This window comes from Ooceraea biroi, chromosome 4, assembly GCF_003672135.1.
Source record: "Ooceraea biroi isolate clonal line C1 chromosome 4, Obir_v5.4, whole genome shotgun sequence".
In the NCBI taxonomy this organism is placed as follows: domain Eukaryota; kingdom Metazoa; phylum Arthropoda; class Insecta; order Hymenoptera; family Formicidae; genus Ooceraea; species Ooceraea biroi.
Genome location: NC_039509.1, coordinates 12,318,678 through 12,331,934, shown reverse-complemented (window position 1 = coordinate 12,331,934; position 13,257 = coordinate 12,318,678). Strand labels below are relative to the sequence as shown.

Sequence of the window (13,257 nt, the reverse complement as noted above, 5' to 3'; positions counted from 1 at the left end):
GCGACACTTCACTTGATTTATCGATTTACGATCGTAAACATTTGCTACATGAGCATTTGCATATTCATGGTGCAAGCAGGGAAGTTTAGCAGGAAAAGAGGAAAGAAGAGCAGGAATGAAAAAAATAAAAGATAAAAAAGAAAAAGAGATAAGGAAGAAAAAATAGGATTTTTTATATCCTCTTGGAAAAACAACAGCAAAAATGTAAAGCAAGTTTAAGAGAGTAACAGAAGAGCAAAAAGGAATCAGAGATCAGTCGAAGAAAAAAATGGATGAATAGAAAAGATGATATGTATAAGTATTTGGTATCTCTGGAAAAATCCACTGTGAGAAGGAAACTCGCAGCGGATCGTCTGCACGAGGAGGAAGATGAAGGAGGAAGAGGCAGGTGGGAAGACGAAGGAGGCGCAACAAGCGGCGCGCGAAGGCTTCGCTGGTGGAAGGGGTTGTCCGCAAAGCGGAAGTGGAGAACACGGGACAAGTAGCGAAAGCAGCTGAAGAAGAGCAGAAGGAGAAGAAGAAGAAGAAGGCAGGCAGGGGAAGAAAGAGAACAGAGCAAAGAAGGTGACTCACCGATTCTCCTACTGGCTGCCTGACTGCCTGCGACGCGTACAGGGAACGTGCCGGGCATGTGGGCAAGTAGGGTTGCGAGCACGACGAGTGCCCGGTAGCCATCGTAGGACCGCATCCTCGTACCGCAGGGGGACCGAATTCGAGAAGAGGAAGAAAAGCGATCGGTGATCGCGCGGAGGCTGAACTCTCTCAGGACTCTCTACTGCCTCGAGCGAACTTGCTGAGGCACTGGCTCAGCGTCGACTGAGACGTACTTTGTGCCCGCCGCTCTATCAGCAGGACTGTCACTCCTCTCGGCTTCGCTTCACACCGCGGACTCGCGTGTATCCCCCGGGTAGGAACTACCACCACAACTGCGGAACGGAACGGACCGACGGGAAGTATGTATATCGCGCCAGGTCGCCAGCTCGCTGCTAATCCGCACCGCGATCGGTCCCCACACTCTCCTGTCCCCGAATTCGATCTCAACGGTGGCACCACACCGGTCGCATCGGTCACCACCGTACTTTTGCTCTCGTATCCACGCACCAGCCCTGCACACCTATTTAAAACCTATCGCTCCACCTCGCGCACCTTACCATTGGCTCCTGCCCCAATTCTTTGCCCAATGGTACACTCTCGTGCGCGTTCACCTCCTTTTCAGATCGGTGACGGCGGTGGTGGCGGCGGGCACGAGCTCGGGTGGAGAAAGCGAGAAGGTGAAAGAGCGACAGAGAAAGAGAGAGGCGACGGCCGTCGGCGTCCGGGTGGTGAAGTAGGTAAGGTAGTAGGTGGTGAAGTCTCCCGACAAGGCGGTAAATACCATCGTCGAGCACGTCCGGCGGACGCCGCGCGCGGCGGTAACGAGCTCTTGGGGGCCCGTAAAACGGTGACGTCGAAAATTTCCCCCCTTTCGCGCGTTTGCGCGCACCGATCGCGATCGACGAAGGTGAAGGGGTTTTAGGTGGGGTTCGCGTGCGAGCGAGCCAAGATCGTCTAGCCGCTGATTCCGCTCGCGGTTCTCTCCCGGGTTCTCCTTTCCGCGGTTCTCTCTGTGTGCGCGGCACACAATTAGTCTAGGATACCGCCGGACACTCGTCTGCGTTTCGTTACGATCGTGCTGAGATATGGGCGTTGCGCGTTTCTATTCTTAGGAAGGAGCAACGGGAAAACGTGACTTCCGGCGTAACGGGTTACCTGCGAGGGGGAAAACTGATGAGGAATCCTGGACAAGGTCGAGTTGTCGATGAAAATTGACGAGCGCTATGTCACTTCTACGCGGTGTGCGTGAAACTTTTAGCGCTTGACACGATTAACATATGGATAACAATAAAATAAAAGAACTTGACACGATTAACATATGGATAACGATAAAATAAAAGAACGTTAAAACATATAATTATATAGGATCCTGTTGTATAATATTTTATATATTTGCTATTTAGAATAAAAGGAAATATGAAAAAGATGAAAAATAGTTACTTTTTTTAACCAATTTGTCTTTCACATTCCTTTAAAATTATGATTTTGTAATATCATGTTTGATAAATTATCCACAATTTTTGTCCTACAATATTTCACTCTTTAACATAATAAAAAATATTAATTCTCTACAGTTCACTGCGTAATTAATTAATTTATTCGGATACATGAAAATGTCAAACGGTCAATAATCTCACAGAGGGACGCAATAATGTTGCAAATTGCAACATTAGGAAAGGCAATTAAAGTAAGACTTTTCAGAGTGGCCATATTGGTGAATGCTAGCTCAAGGCTCTGCGACTGACCACAGTTCGCGCCGCGCCGTTTGGCGAACGCGTGCTCCACGCGTATAGGTATAATGCTATCACCGGCACATGCTGCACAATGATGTCGTGCCGAGGGTACGCTTTCCTGCTGCGCCTTTCGATTTCGCCCGTGCCAAGACTATTTCGATAATAATCGTCTCGCACGACACACCCAAGTCTCAGATACCTTGGCGTACCTTGGCAATGAGCAACGATTCACTGGCTCTTAGATTGACTTACCTTGGTACTTCCCTTTCTACGGCGCGATGCCGGTATTTCACGCTTGCGAAAACCTCCGGCCGACTTTCATTCGGCATTGTCGGTGGTCAACTACCCAATCTCACGGTAGCGTCCTGGTAACCGGATACGCATAAAAAGCCGCTGGTTTTTCGGCCAGTTTGACCAACGTCACGCTCACCCTTAGATCCTGGAATGGCACTGGTACTCCGTGTCTCGATACACCTTGAATCATATTAAAACTCGCTTGATTAACCAATCTATAACGAGTTACCAGTGATTTTGAAAGTAGCCAAGTGACATGACAAGATTTAATGAGCACGTTTAATATGACTTTCCGAATTAGCCTCCGAGTGTTCAAGTACTAATCGCATTCTTCAGCGTTCAGCTTGGTGTATCAGATCAATTTCTGCTTTCTAATTTTTGGAGAAGTATTTCCTAGCGTTAATAAAGCTCTGCGATAAAAATGAATATTTTATACAATTACAATTAAGATTGTTAATTACTGGAAAATATAAAGATTCCTAGATTAATTCCGAGATTGTTCAAAATTCATTTCCTTGGATCGTTCCACGTTTCATTATATACGGTGATTGAATTATAATTAAACAAAAATGTTTAATTGATTAATCAGTGTAGTAACGATATGTATGAGATTACAATCAATCGTATCAAATTCATGGTAGTCTGATTAATATTACAGCACGACGATTGATACGCGCGCCTTCACAATTGATTAACGTTTTTGATCGACCGATTGTGCTCGCCGGGCCAAATAAGACCAATCCACTTCGGTAGCGATCTTAATTGTTTGCCGTCCTTCAGATCTTATTAAGTAAGATAAGTCGTTCGCGCAACGCGGAAGCTCGCTACGCTCGGTCCATGGGCCCGAGCATGTCGAAAGGATTCGTCGTGGCGGGACAGGTGTGACGGCGTTGTGTATTCATTGGCGTGATCCCTCAAGTGGCAGCCGTTGTACTGGAACACTTTCCCGGCGATGGATGGCTCGTCTACCGCGACGACGTCTCGTCGACGTGAAAAAGGAAAAGACAGGCGCGCGATCGCGCGAGAAAGCCGGCGATTCGCTTGGAGATCCACGATTGATAACGGCACGATCGCAACTATTACTCAATCGAGAATGCAGTTTTACGCCCCTGTATTTAGTATGTTGTTCTGTTAGCCGGGACGAGTTAGAAAATAGAGCTGTCCCCGGCGACGTGGCCGCGCAAAAGAGAGGGAGCTCGCGAAAAAGGTATAATGCGCATTTTCCGCGTGACATAAGTCGAGCACACCTGAAAAAGCGGTAACATATGCGGAGATCTTATCGAAAACGTTATATGTATCTCTCATATAATATTACAACATAATTATTTACAATTGATCCTTATGTCTTTTTGCAAATATAATTATGTAGCTCTTGGTATATGCAAGAAAGACTCATACGATAATTTCACTTTATTGAAGGTTCGCTGCGATTTTGTACCAATTTCGCGTTACGTGCGCGTACATTAGATTCCGGTGAGCGTTGCTCGAGAAAACAGATAACTGCGGAAAAGCTGTGTTATCCGATGACAAGTCTGTGCCACCATCGAAACGAAAGCAAGTCGATTCGATCGAGCATCTCTCGTCAAGTGAATGCGCAGACATGCGACGCATTCTAACGCGTGCATTCTTGCTAGTTCCTCTTTCTCCGCGAGTAATCCCGGGATCCCGTTTGCCTGGTAAATTGTATCGTCGCCCCATTGCGCCGCTCGACCGGTATCGGCGATTCTAGATGGAAATTGAAAGGGAATCCATTAACGCACCGAGCGGAACCGATGCAAATTGCTCGGTTGGGGCTTTATCCTGCCGTTGCACTTTTCAAACGGTCGTTTGGCCGGTCTGAAAACCGTCGGTTTCGTTCGTCGACCGCACGAAGGTGTCGCGCGAACTGGTGAACGGAATCGAGCGGCGCGGCTCGATAAACTTCGATTACCTTGCTAATTTTTGTCACGCAAATCTTGCCATGACAAGGACGTCATCTAAAGCAGCGCTTCTCAAAGCGAGTTGTTCGTAAAGCATCGCTGATCGTTAGTTACTCCAATTGACCGTTAGAAGAGGAAAGAAGATTGTTATAATTATATCTTCTAAATGAATTGTCCTAAAAGTCCTAAAGCTGCGAAGGGATTGTTATCATATAAATATATTTAGTGGAGGAAGGAAGATTGAAATGCGAAATGTGATATATTATAAAATGGAAAGTTGAAGTAACAAGCTATTCCGATTTAAAAAAAATATATGTGTGTATTTAATATAGCAAAGCTTTGATTGACATAAATTGCATTTATTGTAATTTAAAAATGTGACACAAGAATTATGATATATTAAATAGTTTGAGAAGCACTGCTCTCTCTCTCTCTCTCTCTCTCTCTCTCTCTCTCTCTCTTTCTCTCCCTCTCCTTTCCCCCAACGTTGGATTTGATTATCAAGAGACCTTTTCCTTAGAATTTGAATGCTCGTTATCCATGCGTCAAATGAATCGTACCTCGCTGGCACGCATATAATATGCATGAATTTATAAATAAACCAATCGAAAGGAACAGCACTTTAGATCATATTTATGTGAAAATAATGGCGTTTATTGAATAAACAGAAAGCCACTTTCATCAAGCAATATAGATAAACATAGACTTTTAAGTCAATATTATATATGTAAATTAAAAAAGTTCACATTTTCTAAGTTTGCATTTTATCTTAAAGGAAATAATATTTATTAATCGTTCTATGCCTATCTATCTAAAACTGTATATGGGATTGGCATAACTTTGTGAACACACACATATATCAGTTTTAATATAAGTAAAAAGAATATAATATTTGGATAAGCAGAACAATAATTTATTTACCTAAATTCTTTATTTTTATTTATTCATTATCTTCATAGGAGAACGTAAATATCATAATCAGGATTTATTAAAATACTCGTAATAAATATAAATTCTACTTGTTCTCACACAGTTAATAAATCTACATGTTCTCACACAGTTAATAATTCTTTTATTTAATTTTTCTGCAGTTAGCTCGGGATAATAGTACGTAATATGCAACTTGCACCCTTGCACACTTATTAAGCTAGCACACGTAATGCATATGTTGAATTATGTAATACTAGTACAACAGCCTGTTTACGCTAGGTAGTCCCTGGACCGAAATTAAAGATTTCAAGAATTTTCCCATTACCTGAGGGTGAACCCCTATCACCATGCGAAATTTGGTGTTTCTAGCATGTCGGGAAGTACCCGATCAATTCAACAACAGAATAGGGATTTTATATATATAGATAGTTATTCTTAATTGTGTGAAACTTTTTTATTAAAGATTCTTATTAACATCAAGAAGCCATTCATAAATTACATAAAAGAGAAACAATTTTTTAAACACAAGAACAAATATGAGATTTTCGATATACGATAAAGAGAAAATATTTATTCCAAATAGAAATACATAAATCAATCACAGCATCAATAACAAACGAAGTGTAAATGTTCACACGTTTATGTTCTTGAAAAGAAAATGCAGTTTATCTGAAAGAAGAGCTGCAAGCTGCAACGAAGCGTTACAAATGGAAAAATGAGGTGATAATCGAAAAAATCACGAAAGCGTATGCGGGAAAATTGCAGGAAGGATTATATTCTTACAAGCTGTATTGCAAGAATGTAAACGCGACCAGCTAAATCAAATGTACACGGATACATATAATCGGCGCTACGAATCAATTAGTACTTTCACTGATCCAAATTTCGTGAAAAAGTGCTTCACCGCCTCGCCTCGCTTTATAGGCACGCCAAGTTTTTGTTCGCGTGAAAGTATAGTTTGCAAAAATTTTTTCTTACGTATTTAATTGTTTGTTTCGGCATGACACTCGCGTGGCAAGGAGAAATATTTCGACCGTAAAAAGAAACTGTGAATATATTTTTTGGGTAAAATTAACGATGCATTGTTATTAATCTAGTTCTCGCCATAAACGAATTAATATGATAATTGTGCGAAACATGCGAGTCTGACATTAACAGATCTCAATCAAATGCAAAGTGCTAAGAGAATACATTACATTAGTACCTCTCTTTTTAGAACACGGAAGCTAATTTTACAAATGTAAAGAATATTTTCGCATAATTAAATATTTCAACATTTCGAGCGATTCAAAAAAACATCTTATAATAAAGTATTACGAATATTACATTTTCTTCTTAATTACGAATATTAATTTAATCAATTTAAGATTAATTAATTTATTTTTAATTAGTTGAGTTTTGCCGAAGCAAGATTTTTGCGAGGTTCTCCGCGCTTTTTTTCGTTTTCTATCATTAGCAAATTCTTTGATGAATACGGGATTGATCTTTCTTCTGCTACAGGTGAGAGGAAGTGCAGGAAATGTGGGAAATCCGGTGCGTATACAAATCATTTTTGCACTAATTAAAATCGTAATTAATGCTTGACTGTAAGATAAGATATGCGTTACAGCCAACTATCATTCCGTGCGATGATTATCGACCATAACGATTGTAATTATCAGAATTCAAAGTGTAATATAGCTGCAAAAATGGAGTCTCCTTTGCAATTTAGAATCGTTATTATACTTTTATTTACTTGCTGATTGCTGAATGAAACTGCGGAAGAAATTATCGACCTATCGTAACGAACGACTATGCAAACGCGTTCAGCGTTCTAAAATACTTTAGAATACCGTTAGGATAATCGCTATTCTCTGTCTGTGAATCCTACTACTCGCGAGACGAAAAGCTATCTTTGCTCGGAGGATGATAATGGAGATTTAAATAACAGTCGTTCCGTTTAACGAGGCATGTCAATTAATTCATTGTAATTATATGAGAGCGTCGAGTCCAAAGCTAGCTTTAAAATCGACAGTTTTAAATTACACGCGGTCTCGCAGCCTGGCGGAACTGAACACTGATTTTCGAGAATCGCCGTGACGTACGGTACCGTTAAGGAATTCCGCGATATAATCCAAGTTTACATAAATGGAGCAAGCGGTCGCCCAATTTTGTGCTACTTTCGAATCTTTCAAGCTTGCCTATATAGAACGCAAATATTCCTTTCCACGAAAAATAATTCTGCTAGATATTTGACAAAGATATAAATAATGCAACACGATTAACAAGAAATTAATTAGATAAATGATAAGAGATACGTACTGTTCTATGCAATAAACATACAGAATAGCTTAAATTTGAATACTATACTACACTATTAATAAATAAAAAATTTTCTTTGAATAAAGAGGGTAGGAACGCACACATGTTACTAGTTTCTTATTTCATTAATAAATAGAACAGCTTAGCACAGAAAATGTGCGTTGTTCAAGATAAAATTTCCCGGAATGTCACGTTGTGCAAAAAGCACATGCCGATAATTTTAGTGTGCCATGGCCTTCATCTCTGTGCGAAACAGCGAAATATTACCTATGTGTGTGTATGTATATGTATGTACATGTGCACTTGTCTGCGCGATAAAAGTTCTGTCCACTTTCCGAAGACGTTTCTTGCGTACGGACAAACGACAAACCATGTTAAATCGATCTCTGTTCAGGCGTGCAGATTGAGAGAATTGCGAATGTCGCAATCCCGACTAACCGACTGACAGACGGCTATAACAAACATGGAATTTGCTCTTTTTACAAACCGAATGGATCTACGCCTTCGTTTTCCTTGTGATTAACGCAGAACACAACGTTGCATACGTTATTCTTGTACAATGCTTGGAAAGAGTGGAAACGCGATTACGTCGATACCGTAACCGCTTATCGAACGAGACACATCGGCAATAATGTTGTTCGAAGAGAATAATGGAATGTAAATATATCACGCGGGAATAAAATATCTCCGGGGAAACTCCGCTTACTTAAATGACAACTAAATGAGAGCACGAGGGAGAGAGAGATATCTGAAGAATGCGACGATAATTATCCCCCTGACAGTCGACGTCGTGGAATAAAATGCACCGCGCGTCGCAATGTAACCGCGGGAGAGAACAGGCGATCTTCTCCCATTCATTATCGGCAACTTGCGCGGTTCTTTTCACGCATGATCGGCGCGATACGTGGGAAGACATGCACGCATTTTACATGATCGTTTACATCGTTATCCCTTCGATATTCCGTTGCTTGATTGCAAGGTAAAAGCGCCCGGAGCACATGCGCGCGCGCGCGCGCCGGACTGATACTCCTTGTCTATGTGAATGTGGATCGTGACTGTTCGGTATCGATCCCATGATCGCGTCAGGATACTAAGTGCACGAACCAATGACGTAACAGCGTAAGTGATTGTGCAGAACAACGGGACCAGGTACCCGATGTAGAGCACCCGGATGGACGGTCTATGAAATAAAGGTGTATTTATACGATTTATACTTTCGATGATGATTTTGTGGATGACCCGATTCATGCGGATCATGCCGAATCAATGAATTGTTGTTTAGGATCAAAGACGCTTGTTCTTCTTAGAAAAGATTTTGCAAGTTACGTAATCTCGCTTTCTTCCTGCTGCTTTTACTTTCTAAGCCAAAATGCAAAATAACGATTACGAAGTCTTGATGACGAATGCTGCCGATATATTTACACGTTTCTCCAGTATTAATAAAATGATTAGAATGAAATAAAGTACAATGCGCCATAACTTTGATTTGACCATTTGAGATTATTTTAGTACGCCAAGAAACATCAGTGAATAAAAATCATACTGCAAGAACAATTGCACGAAATTATGAGGTTCCTTCTACTCTGTTTCCACTTGAGATACATTGAATTGTGCCCATGCGAGAAGCACTAGTATATATATAATTTTCTTTATTCTGGGAAAGGCAAAGAAAGTTTATGAGAGTAGTCAACTTAATATCTCATTGTTTCGATATACTAGTTATTAAAGAATGCATCTTGACAATTGCTTAATATTCTATCCAGCAAATTATATTCATGCAATAAGGCAGGGGTTAATTATTACACTTACTGCATTATCTTTTACACCTTAATTTGAGCTCTCCTTTCTTTCTCCCCGCAGAGAAAAGAGAAGAACGTAAAAGTTTAAACGCTTGTGGCTATGACGTGATATAACGAAAGCGAAAACGTCAAGTATGTTTTTATCCATCCGCAATGTTAGTCCTCGACATTTAACGCGTGGGTTTTACGCACTCCATAGACTCCGTAGGCGTTCAATAAACACGTCGCACGTGCAAAAAGGATTTCATGAGGGGTGATCCCCCTTGTTAAAATTTCGCCAGATATTACGAAGAGCATTATGACACGCTATGATGAAAGTATAATGATTATAATGATTGACATGTTAAAATTGATTTTATATTATGATTTTGTATCTTTCAGATACTTATATATTGCTCTGGTTATTTTCATTGTATATGTGCACAAGAGACTGCTTTTTGTATTATAACTGCTCGATAACATCATCGATGTCTTTTTACAGAGTGTAGAGAGCGGGACAACGTTGACAGCGACATTAAAACGGCGCTTGTAGAACAACATGGATTATTCGGAACAAAAGAGTTAATTAGTGTTCGGACTTCTGACTGTCCAATCGGCAGACCGTCGCGCTTATGTAAATGGGCGGAAGATGAAGAATCAGGTTCGGTAGCTCGTGTCGAGCACGAGCGTTTCCGGCAGCGCGGATAATCTCGCAAACATTCGGGGCGCGCGCCGATTGTGCAACGCTTACTCTAGGCAAGCTAATGACACCAATTACATGCGAATGAATGCTATCGCTCGGCAAATCGCTTCGGCGCGGCCCGGCCCGAGCTGAAAACAAATCCGCAGAAAAATGTCCCGAGACTGCATTAGCAACCGCCGCGCAAGTCGCTCACTCACTCCGGATTTCACATCTCGCAGCACGTAAACCGCAAAAGAAAACGGACCCACGGCGGGGAAACCACGTGCGTGCCTACGTGCGTGAGTGCGCGAGCGCACTTGTGGAAAACACTTTCTTCTCGCGTGGAAAACCGTGTTACTGGCTACGCGTTTTCTCTCCGCCGATGAATACTATGTAGGCGAGCATCCGTCAAATCTGTGCGCCCAGCCCTGCGTGATGATTCAGTTACGTGATGATTCAGTTACGAGTCGTGACTTTCTGTCTATAAACATATTTCCTGATAGTTCGTTAACTATATTATGTTATGTTTGAGCGTGATTATTAATTATACTACATTATAATTAATTATACTGAATTATAACTCATAATCAATCCAATTCCACAAATTTAAATTTGTGGAATTGGAAACACCAAGTTGTTAAACATGTGACACCAGATATTTGCAATATTAAATGTTTCTTAGAATACACTTTCCATGGAATTGTTATTGCAAAGAAATCGTCGTTTACCAAAAAATATAAAATCTATATAATTTGACATGTAATTTTATGGAATAATATCACTAGACGATATTTAAAACTCCGCACGTCATGATTGCTTCGTGCGACTCGTGGGAAATTGGATTTTGCTCCTGCCATTTTCAAATAACCATATCGAGATTTCTCTTTAATCTCTAAATGTATAAGCGGCTTAAACTTTACAAAGTAACACGCACAATGTGATGTATGCGGCCTGAGCGAAGATACGACCGGCGAATTCGCATTTACACGCATGTCTTGCACGTACTTGCGACTTCTGAAACAACTACAATCGTTGGACATTTTTCTGAGAAAATCACAAGCGGCGTTTCTTCTTTAGGAAAATTGTGTCGCACTGAGGAATCCTTCGTATCCACTATATATGTGGGTCAATGTATAAAATTCGCGGGACGTTTTGCGATACACCGCGCTTTTTCTGAAAAGGCTATACCAGATAATATCTGACACTAAGACGGTACATATTGACGTGAGTGAGTATGTAAAATAAAGAAAATAAGTTCAAGATTAATTTATAATAGAATTAAAATAGAATTAATTAGAATTGAAATAGAAAAGAGAAAATCTCATTTGCGAGAAAGAGAAGAATAAAAGAGAAGAGTGACAAGATATTTTCTTTCACGAAAGGTAAGAGTTTTCGTTCATGCATATTAGTCTTTCTACGTACGGATACATAAAGGATGCACTGTGAATGGAGTACAAAGGAACACGTTTGGCTTATAAGTACGCGTGCAATATTCCTTTACACTTTCATGTACGATGGAGATTATACGTGGATTACGGGTGCTGCTAAGTTCTGTAGAGAGAAAGGTCCAGACAATGCTGTCTTTCTCTGTTCCTCCTCTCACGCACACGTTTCAGATTAACAATGTTGAGGTGTGCCATGTACCGTCCATCTATGTCCGTAATGTCTATCTCGGCATTAATAAAAATTCCGATGAAAGTGATAACGCGCCCGTGCAATATTTCCGCGCCGCAGGAACGGCCGTCAGATCTCCACGAGAGTCTCGCAGACATACGTCGTTAGGACACGCTTTTCTCGGGACATTGATATTAGTATCCTGCTGCGAAAATAACGTGAGCGACGCGTTTTGTCGGAGATATGTGGGACTTGAACGGAACGACCACCGGCCGACAAGCCGATTTTCTCGGATAATCGCGAGACAAAGTCCCTGTTTCTGAATTCTCCCGTGCAAGAGAAATGCGGCATAAATCGGCATGCGTAACGGAGAAATGCGGAATACACTGCGATACCGATATCTATGCATATATAATCTAACTTTTTATTCTATCTTTAATATAAAATGCATACGAAAAAAAGAGAAACAGAGGAAGGAAGAGGTAGACATAGACAAAGAACAAAAAAGAGTGTTCTTCTTTTTACTCTCTCGATACTTTCAACATACGCTACATGTATGCAGCGATTAAAGCAACAAAAAAACAATACTCCAATATTTTTGAGCACTTGACGCAGACGCTATTAAATTACCGTTCAATTATAGATTGATTAAGGGTAAACCGTAATGACCGACTTCTTTTTGTACCTGGATTAGATTGCGATTAAACTAATGGGGCTTCGTAAAGGCACAGTGGTGAAACATTGACCTGGATCTATCCCAACCGGTGTTTTGGCCAATATTCCAAAGCAAGATGGAAGTTATGAGCTATAATAGACCGTCGAAAGAGAAAGAGAGAGGAAGCGAGAGATAGAAGAAGAAAGAGAAGGAGGGAGAGAAAAGGCATCATTACTTATGGCGATTCAGGGATTGCAGATGGTGCTAACGGTATAGTCCTCGGCCCACATAAGAATATGAAAGCCAAAAATTCAATTTTCTTACGTATCGAGTTATTGAACCGTAACTCATAAACTACACTGAATCTTTCTGACGCTTTCCCAGATTGTTATAATTTTATACATAAAATAATAACGTTTAGCGTAACACATCAATAGAGTGCAATTCAATTGTTTTCTACTTGTATTTTTCTCTTTTTACATCAGGCCTTTGTACTTATCAGCGCGAATATATATTCGAGAGGGGCTGAGAGCATAAGTTTCATAACGCGTAATTGTTATATAATAATAAGCGAGCTATGCTTTATCTCGCACTCGATAGCGACATATATGTTGTATTACTGGATATTTGAAATTAATTGAGAGATCGTTAGAAAAAATACTCTTACCGCACCTCGTGAGATCTTTCAATGTTAAGAAATGCGAGGGGAATCGCATATTTCACATGCTACCGTGCTTGGGATTACACAACCACCGGT

The 13,257-nt window shown here is 40.8% G+C and overlaps 1 protein-coding gene across 1 annotated transcript in view; it reads right to left on the bottom strand.

The window, feature by feature from the left end:
* The window catches only part of LOC105278653 (laccase-5), a 48,547-nt gene extending 47,644 nt beyond the window's left edge, over nucleotides 1–903 (bottom strand). The window contains exon 1 of the mRNA XM_011337879.2: nucleotides 574–903. Within this exon, the coding sequence (XP_011336181.1) occupies nucleotides 574–688 (115 nt within the window). The 5' untranslated portion in view covers nucleotides 689–903. The remainder of the gene's footprint in view (nucleotides 1–573) is intronic.
* Between the last annotated feature and the right edge of the window lie 12,354 nt (nucleotides 904–13,257).